Below are 23958 nucleotides of genomic sequence, written 5' to 3' on the forward strand. Positions count from 1 at the left end.
GCAATTGAACCCAGGTCCTCTGGAAGAGTAGCCAGTGGTCTTCAGTTAGTGAGTCATCTCTCTAGCCCACATGCCCTTTGTTTCAAAAGTGTTTTGAGAGAAAAAAATCAGTCAAGAATTCAAAAGAGAACAGTGAAGAGAGTTATATGGGAAGGTTTAAAGGAGGAATTGGTGAAGTGATAATTACAGTCTTAAAAAAGTTTTTTTTTTTTAATTTTAATTTGCCACATGATTTCTGTAGTAATAAGCTGCCCACATGGCCTGCTCATCTGAGTCAACCCTATACCAATGAAATGACAGATGTCACAGCAAAATGTGTGTGTGTGTGTGTGTGTGTGTGTGTGTGTACACGAGTACGTGTGTACATTAGCCATAGTTTTTCTTTCAGAGATAGGTTCTCTTAATGTAAACTGGTTAGCCTGGAACTAGCTCTGCAGACCAGGCTGATCTCAGAACTCAGATCTTCCATCTGCTTCTGACTTCCAGAGTCAGGATGAAAGGTGTGCACCACCAAGTTTGGCCTCTTCACTGCTTAAAATCACTGAAATCGCCAACCTGTGCTTGCAAATAGACTTTTATTATCATTGAGGAAGACGACACACAACACACTCAGTTTTCAAGAGCAGACGTTCAAGGTATATGCTATCAGACAGCAGGGGTTGGGACTATTAGTCATCACTAAAATTATGCTCATATCGTCGCATAATGTTTCAATAATGAAGCTGCAAAAGGGGAAAAAAAACAAGATGTCAGTACTCAAATGGGAGTGAGGTTTATCAACTGATAATTAAAGGACTGTCTTTTCATCACAGTCTTGAATCTGTTTAAAACTTTTAAATACTTTTTTGTTTGGGGCTGGAGAGATGGCTCAGTGTTTTATAGCACTGACTGCTCTTCCAGAGGTCTTGAGTTCAATTCTCAAAACCACATATTGGCTCAAAACCAGGTGTAATGGTATCTGATGTCCTTTTCTGGTGTGTCTGAAGACATTTGCCATGTACTTATATACACAAAATAAACAAATAACAATATGCTTATTTGTCATGTGTGTAGGTGTCCACTTGTGTGAGTGTGTCTGTGCTTCTGCTTGAGCATGTGTGTGCCTGTGTGCACCTGAATGGGTATATGCCTATGTTTGCATGCCTGTGTGTGTGCATGTGTGACCACACACATGTATGCTTGCATCCATTGGTATGTGTGGCTATGTGTGCTTGAACGTGTATGTGTGTGTGTTTGTGTGTGTGTGTGTTAATGGGAGTGCATGTGTATGCTCCTATGAGTTGAGTGAGCAGATAATAAGTTGTGGGAATCAGTTCTCTCCTTTTACCAATAGGTTCCAGAGACTGAACTTGTCAGGCTTGGTGGCATTGCCTAAAGTGCTGAGCCATCTCAGGTTAATTTTGAGTAACTGTGCACATTGGCTAAGGACGACTATCATGCATAGCATGAGTTCCAATCCCAGCCCCCTGCAATAGACCTCTGCCCCATTTCTCAATCCTCAGTTGTTCAGTACATATCCTAGCTTAAGAAAAGAGAGAGAAGCAGGGTGTGATGTTCCAGACCTATAAATCACGTCAACTTAGGAGCTGAGGACAAGGAATTGACAGAGTTTGAGGGAGTTTGAGGTTAGTCTAGGTTACCTTGTCTCAGGAAAAAACCAAAGATGTAATTTATAAATTTATTTTAAAGTTGAGTTGTGTTCCCTTTGCTAATCTTGGTCCACTCAGGGTGAATATAGCAGAGCATCCCCTCTGCAGTAGGGCTGTGAGATGGTGGGGCTCCTGTCAGTCATTCTGTTCTTCACTACTGAGATAAACCTCTAATCGATCACTCAGGAGCTCCTAAGTGTGAGGCCTGCCCTGGGCAATGACACCGCCTCTGCCCTTGGACTTGCAGACTCTAGCTGAATCCTGTTGTCCACACCCTTATCCTGCTTTGCACTGAGATGGTATAAATGGCCCCCCTACCTCTCTCCACATGGTATGTGGCAGACACAGAAAAACTCCCTGAAATTTGGGGGTAAAGTTCTTTATCAGTGTTAATCCTTTACATGTGGAAGACCCAGGATTCACTCCCCAAGCACAAGAAAGACAAAGTACCTTCCCCAAACTGGTAAGTCAACAAAGAGTCAAAAGCAGGTCAAGACCAAATACATTACGTTCCAACCATTGACACTAGATTCAACAAGAAAAAGTTTCTAATAATTAAACCAAAAATGTGAAATGAGAGGGACATTCCACCTGATCATCTATAGACTGACAGACCCCAATGACCAGGGATGTTTCAGCACATCATAGAAGCCAGAGGACATTGTAGAGCCTTTTCCAAATCCTGAAGGAGAAGAAACTGATACCAATTTAAAAATCTGAGACTGAGTGAAAGGGAAGAGGTTCAGGATTCAAGGCAAGCTCTGGATACACAAACTTTTAGGTTAGTCTTAACTACATAGCATTTAGAGTTTACACAGAGAAATCCAATAAGGTGGAGGGACTCATTTTTTTCTTTTAATTTTTGGGGGGAGATGGGTTAAAAGTGTCTTGCAAACTGGCAATCAACTTTTGGTTCAGCAGCCTGAGTGCAGGGTTTGGGGACTGTAACACCACACCATGACCACTGAAAAGAATTTCGATGAAGGCAAGTAAAAGTCAAAGGAAACTAGCCACATGGAGATGATGACAGCTCACTGATGAAGGACCCCAAGAGGGGGTCACACTCAGGAGAATCCATGCTGCCATTAAAGACAATATATGAGGATATAGTCCCCGCATTTCTACTGTGGGCTTGAGACTCTTGACAACATATGTGCTGAGTTCCCAGAACTAGCTATTCTTTCTTTTCCTTCCCTTCCTTCTTTTCTAATATATAATCTTGCTCTATAGCACTGGCTGTCCTGGGACTCACTATGTAGACCAGGGTGGCCTCAAACTGACAAGATAGCAACTTGGCTGCCACCTTACTTCTGGGATTAAAAGTGTGTGTTGTGCTTAGCCAGTTCCTGGTTTTTTTTTTTTTTTTTTTTTTTTTTTTTTTTTTTTTTTGTGATGACTTTTGCAATGAACCCAATCTGAATGCCAAACTTGCTAAATAGCAGAAGATGACCTTGAAATTCTGGACGCTCCTGACTCTACTATTCACATATTAGACATTTACAGCCCAATGTCTATTCTGTGTGATGCTGGAGATCATAAATCTAGTCCTGTCTTTTCACAGAAAGTTCTACTTTGTTTTAACAATGCATTTTTATATAGAACTTTTTAATATGTTTAACATTGCTTTCAATACATTTGTGTGAAGGTTTCTGTCAAGTGCCCTGGAACTGGAGTTACAGACAGTGTGAGCTGCCATGTGATGCTGGAGATTGAACCCAAGTCTTCCAGAAGAGCAGCCAAGCTCCTTACTGCTGAACCAACTCTCCAGCCCCAGAAATGTTTTAAAATTAGTTTCCAGTGTAAGTCAAGAAGCAGAGCTTACGCAAATGGTGGATGATATCTCCTATTTAGTAGTCGATAACACTTCCTTAGTAGCAGGCTTCTCTCCTCCCATGCATATACATCCAAAGAGCCATCATTACAGGTGGCAATGACATGAACAGGGTCCTTCAAAGAACATAGAAATGTGAATAGGCTGCAGTCAATGTCAGATAAAATAACACGGAGAGGGCCTAGTAGGTGGCTCATCAGGTAAAGGCACTTGCTGAGCAAGGGTGGTGCTCTGAGCCCATGTAAAGGGAAAAAGAAAGAGACTAACACCAGGAAGTCAGCCTGTGACCTCGGCAAGTGCTCACACACAGACAAATGCATATGTGCACACCACAACAGTATGAAGTTTAAAAAACGTAAATCTATTTTTTTTTTAAGCCTGACTGGGCAGAAATCATTCCAAACATACCACCCATAGTCTCCAGATCTCTTCTGGGCAGTACTGAAATGACTGCAGACGGACACCATTTATGTCGAAAAGCAAGAGAGAGAATCTAGTTGAACAAACAATCACGTCCTTATCACTGACTCCAAAATATTCTGGTCTCCCCTCATGTTCTGTCAGCGAGAAGCTGGCTGTCAAATATCCTGTACCAAACAACAGAAATACAGAGGCATTTTTAAAAATCATTTACGTAAGAGCAATATCCTTAATGCTTACTGAAAAGCATATCCCTCCTTCCATGGCATGCTAGTCTGAAAGAGACAATGAAAACAGTCCATTGATCTGTCAAGTTTATGTCCTGTGAAGTCCATGTCCTTGGACATGGAAAGACAGGCTATGACTCAGGGATGGCGTGGATACTCAGTAGCTTAAACATTATAAAAAGACAACTGTACTGGGAAAGAATAGTAGAACCCAGTCCCTAGTGCATGACAGAAATGAAGTCTCCTTGAGAAAACTGTAGATCACTATTGTAGTACCCAAGTTCACATCTGGACAAGGAGCCTCCTTCTCCCTTCATAAAAACATCATATAGAGAATTGTCATAAGCTTATCCACAATCAGGTATAGTTCAGTGGATCTCCAAGTTTTAGGACAGTCTAGTGTACAGAAAAAATTCCAGGTTAGCCTTGGCTGCACAGAGAAACTCTGTCTTCAAAAACTAAAAATGCAAAAAATGACAAGCATTTATAGCTTACTCTGAGCACTTGTGGGAGACACAGGAGAAATGGGGATTTCTTTTACAAATTATTTTTATATTATCATGTTTGTGTAAATATTCATGCCAGAAGCACACATGTTGGGGTTATGGGACAACTTGAGGGATTTGGATCTCTCCTCCATCCTGTGGTACCCCAGGAATTGAACTAGGTCGTCATGCTCTGTAGGTAAGTGCATCTATCCTCTAAGCCAGTGCTTCTCAACCTTACTAATGCTTCCTACTGAACTGTAATACAGTTCTCATGTGGCAGGGTGGGGAGGGGGGTCTTCCCTACCATAGAGATACTTTCATTGCTACTTCATAATGGTAATTTTGTTACTGTTAAGATTTGTGAGTGAAGAAGTATTAAAAAAGTATAGCAAAGTAAAAACAAAATTCGAGGCTTTTGGGCCCAGGCTTGGGAGTGTAGCCTTTGTGGCTTAGTGCTCCAGGTACTGGTCATAAAACAGATAGCGACATTCCTCCACCTACCCGCTTCCTGGGTTCAATTCAAAGAATGGCACCCTGACCATTACTGGAACCTGCAATGCAAATGTGCTATCTTTAGGGGCTCTTAGATTGTTAGGGGCTCTTAGAAACTGTCTTGAGAGATAACCTGACACTTGTGACTTTATACTTCCTTGTGACTCTTAACTGGTATTTTTGGTATTTTCCAACAACGCCCTCCCCACCTCCATGAATTGTGGTTTCTTTCTTTAAATACCCCCTTACTCAGCTACTCAGTGTGCCATGGTCCTCTACCCCTGCGTGGTGTATGACCATGGGCCCGAGAACGCTCTCGAATAAAAATCCTCTTGCAGTTGCAGCAAGATCGTTTCTTGTGGGTGATTTTGGGGTGTCGCCTCTCCTGAGTCAGAACGTGAGGGAGTCCTCACGTTGTGGGTCTTTCAGTGAGTTAAGTATTTTTTTTGTGGATAGAAATTTGCCAAGGGTTCACAATCCATAGGTAGAGTAGTAATATCCTAAACATTTTGCCACCCCATAATATAGTTATTATTTCTTGTCATTTGGTGTTTTGCTTTTGAGACAAGGTCTCACTATGCATCCATAGCTAGCTATTCTGGTACTCACTGCATAGATCTGGCTGACCTGGAAACTGGAGAATTCTACTTATTTCTCCTCCTGAATGTTGGGATTTAAGGTGTGCACTACAATTTCTTGACTTTTTATTATTATTTTTTAACTTCTTCAGGGTGTGTATGTATGTACGACTCTCTCTGTCTCTCTGTCTGTCTGTCTCTCTCTCTCTCTGTGTGTATGCATGTGCACATGCTAAAACATCTTTCCAGATCCATCTGTGAGACAGCACCCTCTATGAAGAATTCCTGACTCAGTCTCCTGATTTTGGGGCATATGACATCATGTCTGGATTGAGAATTTTCTAAGGTTTACCTTGAACAGTTACTTTGTTCCCGATCCCTTCCAACTTCATATCAAATGTGTCAAACTTTGTGATGATTTGGCGTACAACTGTGGACATCAGGATTATCCTGTCTTCCCTTCTTGGGGTCCAGAAGACTCCTTGGCATAATGAAACTTTGAGAACGGTAGACACTGGGTCAGAGAATTCTGATGTCCTCAGTAAGCTGTTCACGTAAAACACCTGCAGAGAGTATTGCCCAGTGAAATTAATGAAGCGTAAATATCTGAAGCCTGGCACAAGCACTCTCAAGACAAGTGGCTTTCAAAATAAACCCAAGAGTGGTTGCATCTATTCTTTACCCAGGACAGGGACGAACAGTCATTTTCCCACCAAGGGTCAGAAAAACTCAGCCTCTTCCTGCCCCTCCCATCATATTCAGAGACAGAATGGAGTCCCTGACTCAGGTCATAAGGCCCCTAGGTCATCCTACCCCAATGGATATATCTGGCAGAGCTTGGTTAAGTATATTTTCCCTGTGCAGAGGACTAGTCCAGGGCTGTTCTGGACTTTTTTTTTTTTTAAATGAGGCATTGAGACTGTCATACTGTAACCCAGGCTTCTTTGAATGCATATCAATGCATAAAACTAAATAAATATGCATGGGCCCTCAGGAGTACATGAACTCTGCACAGACCATTGCTCTCCCAGTACCTAACAACCAGGCACCAGAGAGCTGGCAGTTAAGAGAGAAGGCAGTATATAAACATTGGGTATGGAAGCACTTATCTGAAATGCATCAGCCACTGTTGATCATGTCAGCCAGTGATTGAAAATTGCTTTCTACCCAGCAAAGTTGTCTGGTGACTGTTATTTCACCTGCCTTCATCCTTTGGCTGAGCCACATTTCAAGGACAATTCACTAATACACATTTGCCATTGTGACTGGTCATTTGACTGCTATCAAGCACATTATTCTTCCTTGACTGTAGGTTGGCTTTTCTTATGATAGGGCTTAGGAAAGGAGGAGTCGTTTGCCCTGACCTCCTTGAGGACTGGAATTTCCCACTGTCTCCCACCTTCACTCTGGTGTTGCTAGAAAACACCTACCTTTATCAAGTCATGTAGGCGTTTCCCCATCAGAAAGACCCATTTCTTCTGAGGAGAAAAGTAGAGTTCATCAATACTGTATGGGAATACATTCACCTTGGAAATGAGGTGTAAGTCAGGAATCCTAAAGATGTAGAGATTACCATAGGCATCACCTACCTGAAATCAGAGCAGCAGCACCTGGTCAGTGGGGAAAGGTTAAGTATGGAGGAAGCAGTGTTATCTGCTCTGAGATTCACCACTGTGTCTCCAAGTCCAGTAATGAGACCCAGAGCTGTGACCAGCCTGCCTTACAGAGTGTCTATGCTGATCCTTTTGGATTAAGACTCTCTAGACCTGGGGTGATGACTCAGTATGTAACTGTATGTGTATGTGTGTGTGTGAGAGAGAGACACAGAGAGAGACAGAGAGACACACAGAGAGACAGAGAAACAGAGAGACAGAGTTTATACATAGACGCACATGCAGGTAAAATATTCACACACAAAATAATTGTTTTTCCCTTTTGAATTTTTTGAGAAAGGATTTCTCTATGTAGCCCTGGCTATACTGGAACTTGCTCTGTAGACCAGGCTAGCCTCAAATGCAAGAGATTCATCTGCCTCTGTGACATGCACCACCATGCCCTGCAGGATTTATTTTTAAAGAACCTTTTGTAGGGCATGCTAGCATATGTCTTAAATCCCAACACTCTGAGAGCAGAGACCATCTGATCTCTGTGAGTTAGACTACCCTAGTCTACCCAGTGAGTTCTAGGCTAGCCATGAGTATATCATTATACTCTGTCTTAAACTCATGAGGTAGGTAGGGTGTATCAAGATTCTCCACCCTAAAATACTTCCCAAGGACTCACTGGGACATCAGCATTATCCATTTTCTGTATATGTGATAAAATTCATATTTTTCTCTACTGTCTCTAACCAAATTCATGGATTCAGGAGTAAAAAACATTTCAAAGACAAGAAGATATAAAATCACTTAGAAAAAGTGTGTGTGTTCTTGTGCTTGTTATTTCTATACTTAAGCATGTGTATGAAGATTATATACTGGGACATAGATGGAAACCAGAGAAGGCTGCCCGGTACCCTGTTAGATCACCCTTCTCCTGATTTCCTGAGAGAGTCTCTTATTGAACCTGGAGCTAGGCTATCTTGGCTAGCAGCCATCTAGTCCCAGTGAACCTTGTGTTTTCATCCCCAACTACACTGGGGGTACAGACACATTTAGCCACGTCCCACTTTTTATGTGAGTGTTAGGGATTTGAACTTGGATCTTCACGCTTGCACAGAAAACACTGCTATCCACTGTGCCACCTCTCCCCAGATCCCAGGAAAGAACTTTAATATGTCAAAGGCTAAGTGATGGTCATATTTATGATATACTGTGATTGACTCTGAGTGTTTGCAGAGACTCCAAGAAGGTAAGTTGTGATTTGACAGTAATGGTACCTCAAATTGGCAAGTGTTTTGTTCTATGTGACTATTCCCTATTTGGTGGTGGTGGTGGTGGAGTGCTTGTCACTTACCAAGACAATTGGGTCATCCTTAGTAAATTCAGCTTGCAGTAATTGACAGGAAAAGAACAGGCCCTTAGTTGCCAAAACTTCACTGTTGTGACAGTCCCACAGTTTGATAGTTGATTGCATATCTACAGTGACTGCAATGTGCATCTCAGGGAGGGTAGTCATCTGCATGATATAGGAGGGCTGTACTGGGCTTACCCAGGTCATAGCACCCTGGAGAACAAGATCATCATCATGTCTGAGCATCTCCAGTTCAACCGCTTTCACCTACCAGGTTCATTTGGAAACCTTGTCCAGACTGGAATCCCTTCTTACTTACAAGAAAAGAATATGCAATTTCTAAGCATCCCTCACTGGACATGGTAGCATAGATCTAGAATCCCAGTCTTGGGAGGTAGAGACAGGATAGTCATTAGTATCTTGAGGCCAATCTGGTCTACAATGTCAAGATGCAGGCCAGTTGGGACTACATTACAAGACTATCTCAAAAATAAATAAATAAAAGTAAATAAACCTAGGGCTGCAGAGATGGCTCAGCAGGTAAGACCACCAGCTGTTCTTAACAAAAGGAGCTTTGTTCAATTCCCTGAACACCCAGTACAGCTCACAACTGTCTGTAATTCCACTTCCAGAAGGTCTGAATCCCTCACATGCAAATACATGCAGACAGAATAACTTTGTACATGAAAATAAAGAGAAACACAAAGAAGAAAATCAAACATCTATATTATTTGTGGCAGGATTGGACTGGGAAACAGGACACATGCATTATGCTCAGAGGTGAGCAGACACTCACTATACAGACCAGAGAGAAGAACATGGCTGCCAAGATGGCTCAGCAGGGAAGTGCACCTGCCACTAGACCTGATGACAGGAGTTTAATCCCCTGGAACCACATGGAAGTGGAGAAACAACTCCCACAAATATGCATGAAGAACATTCAGCAGCCCTGTGCTCAGAGCCAGTTCACCTTTCACTACAGTGCAGCAGGGAGCATGTGCCTGTCATCAATTCTAGTGGGGATAGGTGTGTTTTTGTTTTTGGTTTGGTTTGGTTTCGTTTGGTTTTTTTGTTTTCTGAGACAGAGACACTCTATACTCTGGCCCTCCTGAAACTCTCTATAGAAATCAGGCAGGATTCAAACTTGCCTGCCCCTGCCTCCTGAGTGCTGGAGTTAAAGACCTATCCTACCACTTCTAGCAGTGTTAAGTTTTACAACAAATGAAACAAACCTATTCCCAATGAATCAATTCAAACCTGATTATTGTATCATCAATGCAATAATCATGGCAAATGAGAAAAACAGGTTCTCTTCCAGGATTTACTTTACGTTAAAAAAAAATGAAGGGGCAGGAGAGAAGGCTCTGTGGTTAAGAGCACTTTCTGCTCTTTCAGAGGTCCTGAATTTAATTCTAGGAACCACATGATGACTCATAACCATCTATACTGGTTCTGATGTCATTTTTGAGCATGCAGGTGTACATGTAGATAGAGCAAATAAAATAAATAACTTTTTAAATAATAAATCATACACATACACACAAATACACACACACAAACACCCACACTCCACTAGCAGCAGCAGCATCAATGACAAAAAGCCAAGAGAATAATCAACTTTAGTAAAATACTATATGCAGCAATCAATAATTATTTTTAAGTCCTAGTTCCATTTGCATGAAAATTATTAATAACTTCTCCTTCCCTCCAAATGCAATCTCTTCTTTGAAGAATATATCACTAAAATGTGACGTGCACTTTGCCTCATTTGAAAGGCAACCTGTTGAAGGCCTCATTACCATACAGCCATGACTCAGTCTCCCTTGGCTGAGCTCCCACTACACTCCTGGCTCCCTCTACCAGTTAGGATGATTATGCACCACTGGATCCTGCCTAGCACTTAGGAAGCAGAGGTAGGAGGGTCCCCATGAGCCCATGGTCAGCCTGAACTCTAGGATATCCTGATATCATCCTAAACAGCCTCCTCCCACCCACCTGCCAAAACCCAAACCAAACAAAAAACAAACACTCTAAAACATCCAACCCCAATATCATCATGTTCATTATGTTACATTTCCAGTGTGCTGTAGGAGAAAATGTTTCTAAACATTGAGACCATAACAAAATAAAAACCCCTTTGCTGGGTATGTTGGGCCACCACATTCGTTTCAGCACTCAGGAGGCAGAGGCAGGCAGATCTGTTGAGTTGGAGGCTAGCCTAGCCTACATAGTTCCAGGCCAGCTAGGACTATAGGGTAAGACCTTCTCCCAGACAAACAGAACCAAGCAACCTCAAGAATGGATTAATGTTCATTGCATTAGGCTCTGTTACCTATTAAAATAGAAAATAGTTGAGAGAGCAAAGGATAATCAAGGAACTCATGTGAGAGTCTGTGCAGGTGAGAGTTTGGCCTACAGAAGCTAACAGGTTCTGGGACAGACAGAAGCGCCTCAGCTTCTGAGGCAGACCCTGTTTCGGGGTCAAAACATCTGGGTACCTTCCCTTCCAGAGGTGAGGTGACTGCCCCGCCTGGGAGGGCTTTCCTGGAGCACCTGGGGAGCCATCTTGGTTCCCGGATCCCTCTGAGACTAGTCTGCGCAGGTGAGAGTATGGACTACAGAAGCTAACAGCTTCTGGGACCAGCCCTGTTTCGGTCCTTCATCTTGTGCCAGGAGGCAGATCTGAATATCAGATATCTGTGCACCTTCCCTGCAAGAGGAGAGCTTGCCTGCAGAGAGTGATCTGACCACTTAAAGTCACGAGAGAGCTATCTCCCAGGTTTGCTGATAGAGGCTAACAGAATCCCGAGAGAAACAAGCTCTAAGCAGAGACAAGTATAACAACTATCTCCAGAGATTACCAGATGGCGAAAGGCAAACGTAAGAATCTTACTAACAGAAACCAAGACCACTCACTATCATCAGAACCAATCACTCAACCTCAGCCAGTCCTGGGCAACCACCCCACACCCGAAAATCTAGACCCAGATTTAAAACATATATCATGATGATGGTAGAGGACATCAAGAAGGACTTTAATAACTCACTTAAAGAAATACAGGATAACACTGCTAAAGAGTTACAAGTCCTTAAAGAAAAACAGGAAAACACAACCGAACAGATGATGGAAATGAACAAAACCATACTAGACCTAAAAAGGGAAGTAGACAAAATAAAGAAAACCCAAAGTGAGGCAACACTGGAGATAGAAACCCTAGGAAAGAAATCTGGAACCATAGATGCAAGCATCAGCAACAGAATACAAGAGATGGAAGAGAGAATCTCAGGTGCAGAAGATTCCATAGAGAACATGGGCACAACAATCAAAGAAAATGGCAAATGCAAAAAGATCCTAACTCAAAACATCCAGGATATCCAGGACACAATGAGAAGACCAAACCTACGGATAATAGGAGCAGATGAGAATGAAGATTTTCAACTTAAAGGGCCAGCAAATATCTTCAACAAAATTATAGTAGAAAACTTTCCAAACCTAAAGAAATTGATGCCCATGAACATATAAGAAGCCTACAGAACTCCAAATAGACTGGACCACAAAACAAATTCCTCCCGACACATAATAATCAGAACAAAAAATGCACTAAATAAAGATAGAATATTAAAACAGTAAGAGCAAAAGGTCAAGTAACATATATAGACAGGCCTATCAGAATTACACTAGACTTTTCACCAGAGACTATGAAAGCCAGAAGATCCTGGAGAGATGTTATATAGACACTAAGAGAACACAAATGCCAGCCGAGGCTACTATACCCAGCCAAACTTTCAATTACCATAGATGGAGAAACCAAAGTATTCCATGACAAAACCAAATTCACACATTATCTTTCCACAAATCCAGCCCTTCAAAGGATAATAACAGAAAAATACCAATACAAGGACAGAAACCATGCCCTAGAAAATGCAAGAAAGTAATCCTTCAAGACACCTAAAAGAAGACAGCCACAAGAACAGAATGCCAACTCTAACAACAAAAATACTAGGAAGCAACAATTACTTTTCCTTAATATCTCTTAATATCAATGGACTCAATTCCCCAATAAAAAGACATAGACTAACAGACTGGCTATACAAACAGGACATGTATTTTGCTGCTTACAGGAAACCCATCTCAGGGAAAACGACAGACACTACCTCAGAGTGAAAGGCTTGAAAACAATTTTCCAAGCAAATGGTCAGAAGAAACAAGCTGGAGTAGCCATTCTAATACCTAATAAAATCGACTTCCAATCCAAAGTTATCAAAAAAGACAAGGAGGGGGCACTTCATACTCATCAAAGTTATAATCTTCCAAGGTGAACTCTCAATTCTAAATATCTATGCTCCAAATGCAAGGACAGCCACATTCAGTAAAGAAATTTTAGTAAAGCTCAAAGTACACATTGCACCTCACATAATAATAGTGGGAGACTTTAACACACCACTTTCATCAATGGACAGATCGTGGAAACAGAAACTAAACAGGGACACAGTGAAACTAACAGAAGTTATGAAACAAATGGATTTAATTGATATCTACAGAACATTTTATTCTAAAACAAAAGGATATACCTTCTTCTCAGCACCTCCTGGTACCTTCTCCAAAACTGACCATATAATTGGTCACAAAACAGACCTCAACAGGTACAAAAATATTGAAATTGTCCCATGAATCCTATCAGATCACCATGCACTAAGGCTGATCTTCAATAACAACATAAATAATAGAAAGCCAACATTCACGTGGAAAATGAACAACACTCTTCTCAATGATACCTTGGTCAAGGAAGGAATAAAGAAAGAAATTAAAGACTTTTTAGAGTTTAATGAAAATGAAGCCACAACCTATCCAAACTTATGGGACACAATGAAAGCATTTCTAAGATGGAAACTCATAGCTCTGAGTGCCTCCAAAATGAAACTAGAGAGAGCACACACTAGCAGCTTGACAACACACCTAAAAGCTCTAGAACAGAAAGAAGCAAATTCATCCAACAGGAGTAGGAGGCAGGAAATAATCAAACTCAGGGGCAAAATCAACCAAGTGGAAACAAGAAGAACTGTTCAAAGAATCAACCAAACGAGGAGCTGGTTCTTTGAGAAAATCAACAGGATAGATAAAGCCTTAGCCAGACTCACTAGAGGGCACAGGGACAGCATTCAAATTAACAAAATCAGAAATGAAAAGGGAGACATAACAACAGATCCTGAAGAAATCCAAAACACCATCAGATCCTTCTACAAAATGCTATATTCAACAAAACTGGAAAACCTGGATGAAATGGACAAATTTCTTGACAGATACCACGTACCAAAATTAAATAAGGATCAGATTAATGATCTAAACAGTCCTATATCCAGTAAAGAAATAGAAGCAGTCATTAATAGTCTCCCAACCAAAAAAAAAAAGCCCAGAAAGATGGGTTTAGTGCAGAGTTCTATCAGACCTTCAAAGAAGATCTCATTTCAGTTCTTCTCAAACTATTCCACAAAATAGAAGCATAAAGAGCTCTACCCAATTCATTCTATGAAGCCACAATTACTCTGATACCTAAAGCACAGAAAGACCCAACAAAGATAGAGAACTTCAGATCAATTTCCCTTATGAATATTGATGCAAAAATCCTCAATAAAGTACTTGCTAACTGAATCCAAGAAAACATCAAAACAATCATCCATCCTGACCAAGTAGGTTTCATCCCAGAGATGCAGGGATGGTATAATATATGGAAATCCATCAACGCAATCCACTATATAAACAAACTCAAAGACAAAAACCTCATGATCATCTCCTTAGATGCAAAGAAAGCATTTGACAAAATCCAACACCCAATCATGATAAAAGTCTTGGAAAGATCAGGAATTTGAGGCCCATATCTAAACATGATAAAAGCAATCTAGAGCAAACCAGTAGCCAACATCAAAGTAAATGGTGAGAAACGGGAAGCAATCCCACTAAAATCAGGGACTAGACAAGGTTGCCCACTTTCTCCATACGTATTCAACATTGTACTTGAAGTCCTAGCCAGAGCAATTCGACAACAAAAGTAGATAAGGGGATACAAATTGTAAAGGAAGAAGTCAAAATATCACTTTTTGCAGATGATGTGATAGTATACATAAGTGACCCTAAAAATTCCACCAGAGAACTCCTAAACTTGATAAACAGCTTCAGTGAAGTAGCTGGATATAAAATTAACTCAAACAAGTCATTGGCCTTTCTCTACACAAAGAATAAACAGGCTGAGAAAGAAATTAGGAAAAAACAACCTTCACAATAGTCACAAACAATATAAAATACCTTGGCGTGACTCTAACTAAGGAAGTGAAAGATCTGTATGATAAGAACTTCAAGTATCTGAAGAAAGAAATTAAAGAAGATCTCAGAAGATGGAAAGATCTCCCATGCTCATTGATTGGCAGGATCAATATAGTAATAATGTCTATCTTGCCAAAAGCAATCGACAGATTCAATGCAATCCCCATCAAAATTCCAACTCAATTCTTCAACGAATTAGAAAGGGCAATTTGCAAATTCATCTGGAACAACAAAAACCCTAGTATAGCAAAAGCTCTTCTCAAAGATAAAAGAACCTCTGATGGAATCACCATGCCTGACCTAAAGCTGTACTACAGAGCAATTGTGATAAAAACTGCAAAGTACTGGTATAGCGACACACAAGTAGACCAATGGAATAGAATTGAAGACCCAGAAATGAACCCACATACCTATGGTCACTTGATCTTTGACAAGGGTGCTAAAACCATCCAGTGGAAAAAAGACAGCATTTTCAAGAAATGGTGCTGGCACAACTGGTGGTTATCATGTAGAAGAATGCGAATTGATCCATTCCTATCTCCTTGTACTAAGGTCAAATCTAAGTGGATCAAGGAACTCCACTTAAAACCAGAGACACTGAAACTTATAGAGGAGAAAGTAGGGAAAAGCCTCTAAGATATGGGCACAGGAGAAAAATGCCTGAATATAAGAGCAATGGCTTGTGCTATAACATCAAGAATTGACAATTGGGACCTCATAAAACTGCAAAGCTTCTGTAAGGAAAAAGACACCGTCAATAAGACAAAAAGGCCACCAACAGATTAGGAAAGGATCTTTACCTATCTTAAATCAAATAGGGGACTAATATCTAATATATATAAAAAACTCAAGAAGGTGGACTCCAGAAAATCAAATAACCCCATTAAAAATGGGGCTCAGAGCTAAACAAAGATTTCTCACCTGAGGAATACCAAATGGCTGAGAAGCACCTGAAAAAATGTTCAGCATGCTTAGTCATCAGGGAAATGCAAATCAAAACAACCCTGAGATTCCACCTCACACCAGTCAGAATGGCTAAGATCAAATATTCAGGTGACAGCAGACGCTGGTGAGTATGTGGAGAACGAGGAACACTCCTCCATTGTTGGTTGGATTGCAAGCTTATATAACCACTCTGGAAATCAGTCTGGCGGTTCCTCAGAAAATTGGACATAGTACTACCAAAGGATCCTGCAATACCTCTCCTGAGCATATATCCAGAAGATGTTCCAACTGGTAAGAAGGAACCATGCTCCACTATGTTCATAGCAGCCTTATTTATAATAGCCAGAAGCTTGAAAGTTCCCAGATGCCCCTCAACAGAGGAATGGATACAAAAAACGTGGTATATTTACACAGTGGAGTACTACTCAGCTATTAAAAAGAATGAACTTATGAAATTCCTAGGTAAATGGATGGACCTGGAGGGCATCATCCTGAGTGAAGTAACCCAATCACAAAAGAACTCACCAGATATGTTCTCACTGATAAGTGGATAGTAGCTCAGAAACGTAGAATACCCAAGATACAAGATACAATTTGCAAAACACATGAAACTCAAGAAGAATGAAAACCAAAGTGTGGACACTTTGCCACTTCTTAGAATTGGAAACAAAACACCCATGGAAGGAGTTACAGAGACACAGTTTGGATCTGAGACAAAGGGATGGACCATCCAGAGACTGCCATACCCGGGGATCCATCCCATAATCAGCCGCCAAACGCTGACACCATTGCATACACTTGCAAGATTTTGCTGAAAGGACCCTGATACAGCTGTCTCTTGTGAGGCTATGCCGGGGCCTAGCAAACACAGAAGTGGATGCTCATAGTCAGCTATTGGATGGATCACATGGTCCCCAATGGAGGAGCTAGAGGAAGTATCCAAGGAGCTAAAGGGATCTGCAACCCTATAGGTGGAACAACAATATGAACTAACCACTACCCTCCTGAGCTTTTGTCTCTAGCTGCATATGTATCAGAAGATGGCCTAGTCAGCAATCATTGGAAAGAGAGGACCCTTGGTCTTGCAAACTTTATATGCCTCCATACAGGGGAATGCCAGGGCCTAGAAGTGGGAGTTGATGGGTAGTGGAGTGTAGGGGGGGAGGGTATGGGGGACTTTTGGGACAGCATTGGAAATGTATATGAAGAAAATACCTAATTAAAAACAAAAAAAGTAAACACACACTGAGGTTCCAGCATTTACCCTGTTCTCTCCACCAATGGCTCAGCAGCTGGCAGTCTCACGAGTCAGAGTACAGAAGAGAAAAAATTCTTGCATAAACCAGCAGTGACTGCACAGTGGTTTTCTGGTTTCATAATGCTGAGACAAGCCAGGAGTAATGTCCTCAAGAACCTCAGGCATGGCCCATCCTGGGTACTTTCCCACTGGTATTAGGGTCCACACCACCCCTCTCCCAGGGCATCATATGTGCTCCTAGCACTAACCAAACTATAGAGAACAGAGATTATCTACCTACATAGCTGTGCTGCAGCCAGGTCAACAATGGTACCACAGCTCTAGCCCTGTTTCATTTCCTAAGACACTCAGCCCAGGAAGGTTCAAGGAGAACTATGCTCAAGGCATCTGCATGGTATTGAAGCAATGTCAGGAAGGTAGATCAATGGAATAGAATTGATGACCCAGAAATGAACACACATAACTACGGTCACTTGGTCTTTGACAAAGGAGCTAAAATCAGCCCGAAGAAAAATAAAATAGATTTTCAACAACTGGTGCTGTTTCAACTGGCAATCAACATGTAGAAGAATGAAAATTGATCCATTCTTAACTTCTTGTAAAGTCCAAGTGGATCAAGGACCTCCACATAAAACCAGATACACTGAATCTAATAGAAGAGAAAGTGGGGAAAGTCTCGAACACTTAGGCACAGGGAAAAAGTTCTTGAACAGAACACCAATGTCTTATGCTCTATGATCAAGAATTGACAAATGGGACCTCATAAAATTGCAAAGCAATTGTAAGGCAAATGACACTGTTAATAGCATAAACTGGCAACCAACAGATTGTGAAAATATCTTTACTAATCCTACATCCAATAGAAGGCTAATATCCAATATATACAAGGAACTCAAGAAGTTAGACTCCAGAGAACGAAATAACCCTATTAAAAATGGGGAACAGAGTTAAACAGAGAATTCTTTACTGAGAAAACTCGAAGGGCTCAGAAACACCTAAAGAACAGTTCAATATCCTTAGTCATCAGGGAAATACAAATCAAAATGACCTTGAGATTCCACCACACTGTAGGCATTATGGCTAAGATCAAAAACTGAGGTGACAGTAGATGCTGGGGAGTATGTGGAGAAAGAGGAACACTCCTCTATTGCTTGTGGAATTGCAAGCTGGTACAACCATTCTGGAAATCAGTCTGGTGATTTTTTAGAAAATTGGACATAGTACCACCTGAGGACCCAGCTATACCACTCCTGGGCATATAGCCAGAATATGCTCCCAAATGTAATTATGACATATGCTCCACTATTTCATAGAAGCCTTATTTATAATAGCCAGGAGCTAGACACAACCCAGATGTCCCTCAAAAGAGAAATGGATACAGAAAATATGGTATATTTACACATGGAGTACTATTCTCAATTACTCTTAATTATAGAATTATGTGTTTCTCATAGTAAACTATATTATCAACTATAATATTCACATGGTCAAATTTTAAAGTTTCTTTTGTCTTTTAAATGTGAAGTTAAAATATCTCCATGATGCCATATATATATATATATATATATATATATATACACACACATATATATACACATATATACACATATATATATACATATATATATACATATATATGTATATATATATAGTCTTTCAGATAGAAGAAAATATCCACTGTTGTTCTTTTTGCTCCACAAAAGGTTTTGTCTTCCTTAAACTTTTTTTTACCCCCTTTTTATTATATACTTCCATAAACTCTTCTTAAAATGTGTTCATGCTGTTAATAGATTTATCTCTTTTGTAAAGTTATGAGCTCCCTGAACTCCACTAAGATCCACCTCCTATGGACCAAACAGACTCAATCTAGATAAGTACACCTGCCAATCAATGGCGTAAGATCCTACCTGTTGCCTGTTTCAGAAGCTGGGATTAATCTGTTCCCTGGGATTGGGACTCCCTTCACCCCAACAACCAAGGTCTAAGGATTTCTTATGTACACCTAAGAACATTTCTTTTTCTCCCAAAATTACTTGACATTATTCTCTTCCTCCAATATACATAAGTGTTCCAACACATTGCTATATCCAGGTGTTTACTCAAAATCTACCTCCAGGACAGCTCCAGAGAAGCAACCCACAGATGTGTCAGTACCTGCTCTCACAGACACGGATGCTTCTATTGGACCTGCTCCTTCCTACCCACAGATGGTACCACAGATCCTGGACAGCAACGAAACAAGAGACTCTCCTAAGACTAGACCAAGACCCCATCCCCATTTTCTTAGGTTTCCCAGACATGTGGCCCCAAAGTCAGCAGGAAGCAACTAAAGATCACAATGACCCTATTCCTGATTCACCATTGCCTCTTTCTAGTTTCTCCTTTCTAAAATTAACCCAAAATGGAGGCATGTTAGCATTTCTTCAGAGCTCAAGCCAATTGTTACTGTGCAACAACCAGGTAGGCCTGGCTTGCTATAAAAAGAGCTGTTTGACCCCTCCTTGCTCTCTTTGTCCCTTCTGATTCTTTACTCTCCAGCTTTCCCTCTCAACTCCTTTCTCAAATCTGCTTCACAGAACCTACATAAATTCTATTCTGCACTATACACATTGTATGTCTCCTACCTCAGGGGAAGGGATGCCTCAGCATGGGCCTGCCCGCCTAGGCACACCTCCCACCTCACTATATTTGCCGTACAAAACATACCCTAGTCTTTTAAGAACACAACACAGTTTACTTCTTTCTCTGTCTACCATGGACTGTCCTAGGTGTCTCTGGCCATTCTCTCATATGTATAAAAAACCTTTATCATGTCATTGAGCAGTAATGTCAACAGTTTCTTTGCTCTACCCCCATCTTAGCATGAAAAAAAATCAAAGCATTTCCAGAAAAGTCAGGAACGAGACAAGTATATCCACACTTCTACTCTCAGTTAATATGGTATTGTTTTAGCTAGAACAATAAAACAAGAGAAACAAACAACAGGGAAGCCAATAGGAAAGAGAAGCCAGAGTTTCTCCATTTGCAGACACTATGAGGCTGTATTTTGAGACCCTATGACTCCTCTGGAAAACTCTGAGAACTGATAAACTCCCAGCAAATTGGCAGGCTACAGAAATAACACGGAAAAAAATCAGTGCCCTTCTCATGCAGCACTAAAGAAAGTGAAGAAGGATCAGGGAAGCCTTCCCATTCACAGCAGCCTGGAACACCACCCTGAAGGGGCCTGCTGGACATGGTATGAACTTCTGATCCCAGCAGGCAGAAGTTGGCAGATCTCAGAGTTCAAGACCAGCCTGGTCTACAGAGCAAGTTTTCCCCAAGTCTCTTTCAAAGTGAAACCCTGTTCCAAACCAGAAAAACAACAACAAACAAACCCTGATGGTTCAGCAGTACAGAACAATTAATGCTCTTGCAGAGGACCCTAATTGGGTTCCCAAAGCCTACACAACACCTGACAGCCTCTGGCCTCTGCCAGCTGGCAGCACCCATAAACTAACACAGGAACACACACATATATAATCAAAACTATGTCTCAAAAAAAAAAAAAAAAAAGAGAATACTTAGGAGTAAATCCAACTTTGAATGAGAACAAACTCTATGATGAAAACTTTGAAACACTGACAGGCCCTGCACAGATGGTTAAATAGAGGACTGGAGTTCAGTGCCCAAAGGCCCAGTGCCCACAGCTTATCATCATCTGCAATTAGAGTTTTTAAGGGACCTGGCATCCTCTTCTGACCTCCACATGCAGCAGACACACATGGGTTACACATACATATATCCCCTGAAAATACTCATACATAGAAAATAATTCATTTTAAAAACAACAACAACAACAAAAAAAGTAGGAAGAGGAAAAAAATCAGGTGTGGTGTTGCAATGCTTTGACCCAAGCACATGGGAAGCCAAGGTAGATGGATCTGTATGGGGACTTCCAGGACAGCCAGGTCTGTACTGGGGGATCCTGTCTCATCATCCTCAAAAACAAAAACATGAAATTAGTATTCATATGAGGGTATCTTTTGCTACTTTGTCAGCCAGACTCACCTCATGAATATCCCAGGTAGAAATCCTGTTCACGGAAGTCACCATACAGACAGCAGACTTCCCTTGTCCATTTCTTGTTAAGCCATGCCTTGAGATATAACATGGATGTGCCCAAAATTCTGCAAGGAAACCCCAACAATATGTGGACACAAGGCAGGTGAGGGACAATTCTAACTGAAGGAGGTATGTTTTACTTCCCTCTGCCATGAAGAAGGCTTAGATAACAGCTGTGGAAAAGATGGAGAGAGAGAGGCAGCATGCACACTACAGGCTGGTCATTGGTTCAGTTACATTTATTCTTTAGTCTGTTTCTATAGAGACAAAATGAGCACTGGGGCCTGGGGCTATAACTACTGGGCAGAGTTCTAGGTGCAGTTCCTAGAGGCTTATAAACCATAAATGTACTCATTTGGAGGCACAAGGATCCAAAGTTCAAGGTCATTCATATTTGTTCATGAAGGGATTGAGATCAGCATGCTGCCTATACAAGTCTCATGAAGTTAAGCAGCAGATCTTGAATTTCAGGCCAGCCTAGTCTACAGATCAAGTTCCAGGCTCACCACAGTTATGTAGTGAGACCTTATCTCAAAAGAAACACAAAATATAAAATTCATGCCTTCAGGAGAATGAATTCCATAAACTTGTCTTGTGACACAGAAACACTGTGCCATGTACACACCTCACATATAGAGATACTAAAAATAAATATAAAAAATTTCAAGTCATCTCTACATCAGAAAACTGAGGAAGGATTTGAAAAAGTTAAATACTAAAGCCTATTTGGCAATTTACCCAATAAATTCTCTCTATAATCTGTGAAGGGTATGAAGCCTTCAGGTAAAGAGAACGATAGGACTGGTTTTAAGGTGTTGAGCAACCCTTCAGTAGATTACAGATTGGTTCCAAGATAGATTAGTTACAGCAGGCCCATCCTGTTAAACTACAATTCCCTTCCTCTTATTAAATGAGAATGTAGGACTGCACAGACTGGGCAAAACCAAGTGGGTATCTCTTCTAGAGTATCCAAGCTTATACCAAACTTCACCGGAATTTCCTTGTAAGTGAAATCTTCTGGCTTTGCCCGGGATTTGGCGTGTTCTTGCCATGTTCTGTAAATGAAGAACTGCTTCCATGTCTCTTTGCCATGGAGCTGTAGGGTGAGCATGTCACAGTAGAGCCATCTCTTCTGACACAACTTCCTGCAATGCACAGTTGCAATCCCATCAGGCTGACCCCAGTCACCTCACCTTAGAGCCATGGTTACAGTGAGCAAACATTTATTCACTAACCATCCTCACGCAGCAGAGGTCCAGGCCCAGAATCAGAAGGCCTCTTCTTCCCTCTCAGCCCCATTTTGTCCCCTCTTCCCACCCCACCCTGCCCCTCTCCTTACCTCCACAGGACATCACTGCTTGCAAGTTCATTCCAGTTCTATGGGAGAGAAAAGAATCCTTAAACCAACAACTCCCTCCCTCTCCTGCTCTCAATTTGTTCTGGGCTGGGCCTACACAGGTTAATCAAACAGTCCTAGCTCTGCAGGCTGAGCCAGCCTGGGAAGACCTACCCCAGCAAAGACAAGTCACCTTGTGAGAGCTCAGTGGAAGGAGGGCCAGGCTCAAAGGTCTGATAAGGAATATCAAGGATGTCACATATTAGCAAGACATCTCCACAGGGCAGCCTGTTCCATTCATTTAGCAGAATTTTGTTATCACTGTTATGGTTCTGAGATAGGTTGTCTAGTCAACTGGGATGGTATTAAATTCATGTGGTTGAGCTTGACCCAAACTCCTGATCTTCTTGCTTCCACCTCACAAGTGCTTTAATTACAGACACGTGCCATTAATCCTACCTCTATTAACCAGGTTTGAGGTCTTCACACTGGATAATACTAACCCATAAGCACTAGATATGTCTGTTTGCTATTCTGAAGGATGGAGCTACTGTTGGTCAAGAGAAGCAGCTGAGTCCCCAAGACACTAATGTGTCAGAGCTTAGTAGTCAGGTCTGAATAAGGTAATTTTAAGGAGGGAAAGAAAGAAGGAAGGGTGGGAGGAAAGAATGAAGCCAGGCTGTGTGAGTGTGATGCTGGGGTATCTAAGACTGCAAGACTGAGTGGGAAAGGTCAAAGGGCCTCATGTAGGGTGCACTGAATGGAGGAGTTCAGCCAAGGAGCTTTTACCTTGTTCACTTGGGCAGCCTGTAGCAAACTGTAGGCATCCAGATAGGAGAGGATTTTCATCATTGGCAAACTAGGCAAATGGATCTCCATCTTTAGTGGCCTAAGTCTACACTGACTCTTCTTTCTCCTCCCTAGCTTGCTGTGATTTTAAAGACTCTGCCAAAGATTTCACAGGATTGCCAACCACAGGCCATCAGGCTTTGGTTGGAGCAGGCTGCACCTGCATATACTCAGCCTGACTCCCAGCCTCCCTCACTGCAGCCAAAACCACTCAGCTGAGAGTGCTATAACACCTTAACTCACTGCGCAGTGATTTTCACTGCATAGATGAGCTCAACAACCCCTTCCTGGCACTCTGGAGACGAAAAACACATGATCTGGGGCAGCCCTGATTGATGATGTACTTGTCAGAACTTTCTAGAAAATCCGGAGTAACACACTAAGTTTCAACAGGTTCAATTGCTTATGTGAAGTCCATTAGGTTTTTCCAAATTCCTGGTGTAGGGAATCTGGTTTCCATGTTCATGTCTACCTTGAGACCTGAGTTAGATCAGCAGGACCCACCTCTCT

The 23958-nt window shown here is 41.4% G+C and overlaps 1 protein-coding gene across 6 annotated transcripts; it reads right to left on the bottom strand.

Annotated features, from left to right (window-relative positions):
- Positions 1-488: 488 nt before the first annotated feature.
- LOC110289022 (F-box/WD repeat-containing protein 15-like) lies at positions 489-23548 on the bottom strand. 6 transcript variants are annotated; one of them, XM_085828294.1, is made up of 10 exons: positions 23389-23478; positions 22603-22640; positions 22245-22408; positions 21210-21328; positions 8641-8850; positions 7116-7274; positions 6038-6248; positions 3889-4067; positions 3472-3596; positions 489-555 (listed from the first exon to the last, which is right to left on the bottom strand). In XM_085828294.1, the coding sequence occupies exons 1-10, from the start codon at positions 23476-23478 to the stop codon at positions 489-491; spliced, it is 1362 nt and encodes a 453-aa protein (XP_085684420.1). The 6 variants fall into 6 exon arrangements, with proteins under 6 accessions (XP_085684420.1, XP_085684422.1, XP_085684417.1 ...); XM_085828296.1 differs by lacking the exon at positions 489-555 and adding an exon at positions 617-722 and having other exon boundaries at positions 7110-7274; positions 22239-22408; positions 23389-23548; XM_085828291.1 differs by lacking the exon at positions 489-555 and adding an exon at positions 617-722.
- Positions 23549-23958: the final 410 nt, after the last annotated feature.

Source organism: Mus caroli, unplaced genomic scaffold (assembly GCF_978045245.1).
Source record: "Mus caroli unplaced genomic scaffold, Mus_caroli_1 scaffold_11, whole genome shotgun sequence".
In the NCBI taxonomy this organism is placed as follows: Eukaryota; Metazoa; Chordata; class Mammalia; order Rodentia; family Muridae; genus Mus; species Mus caroli.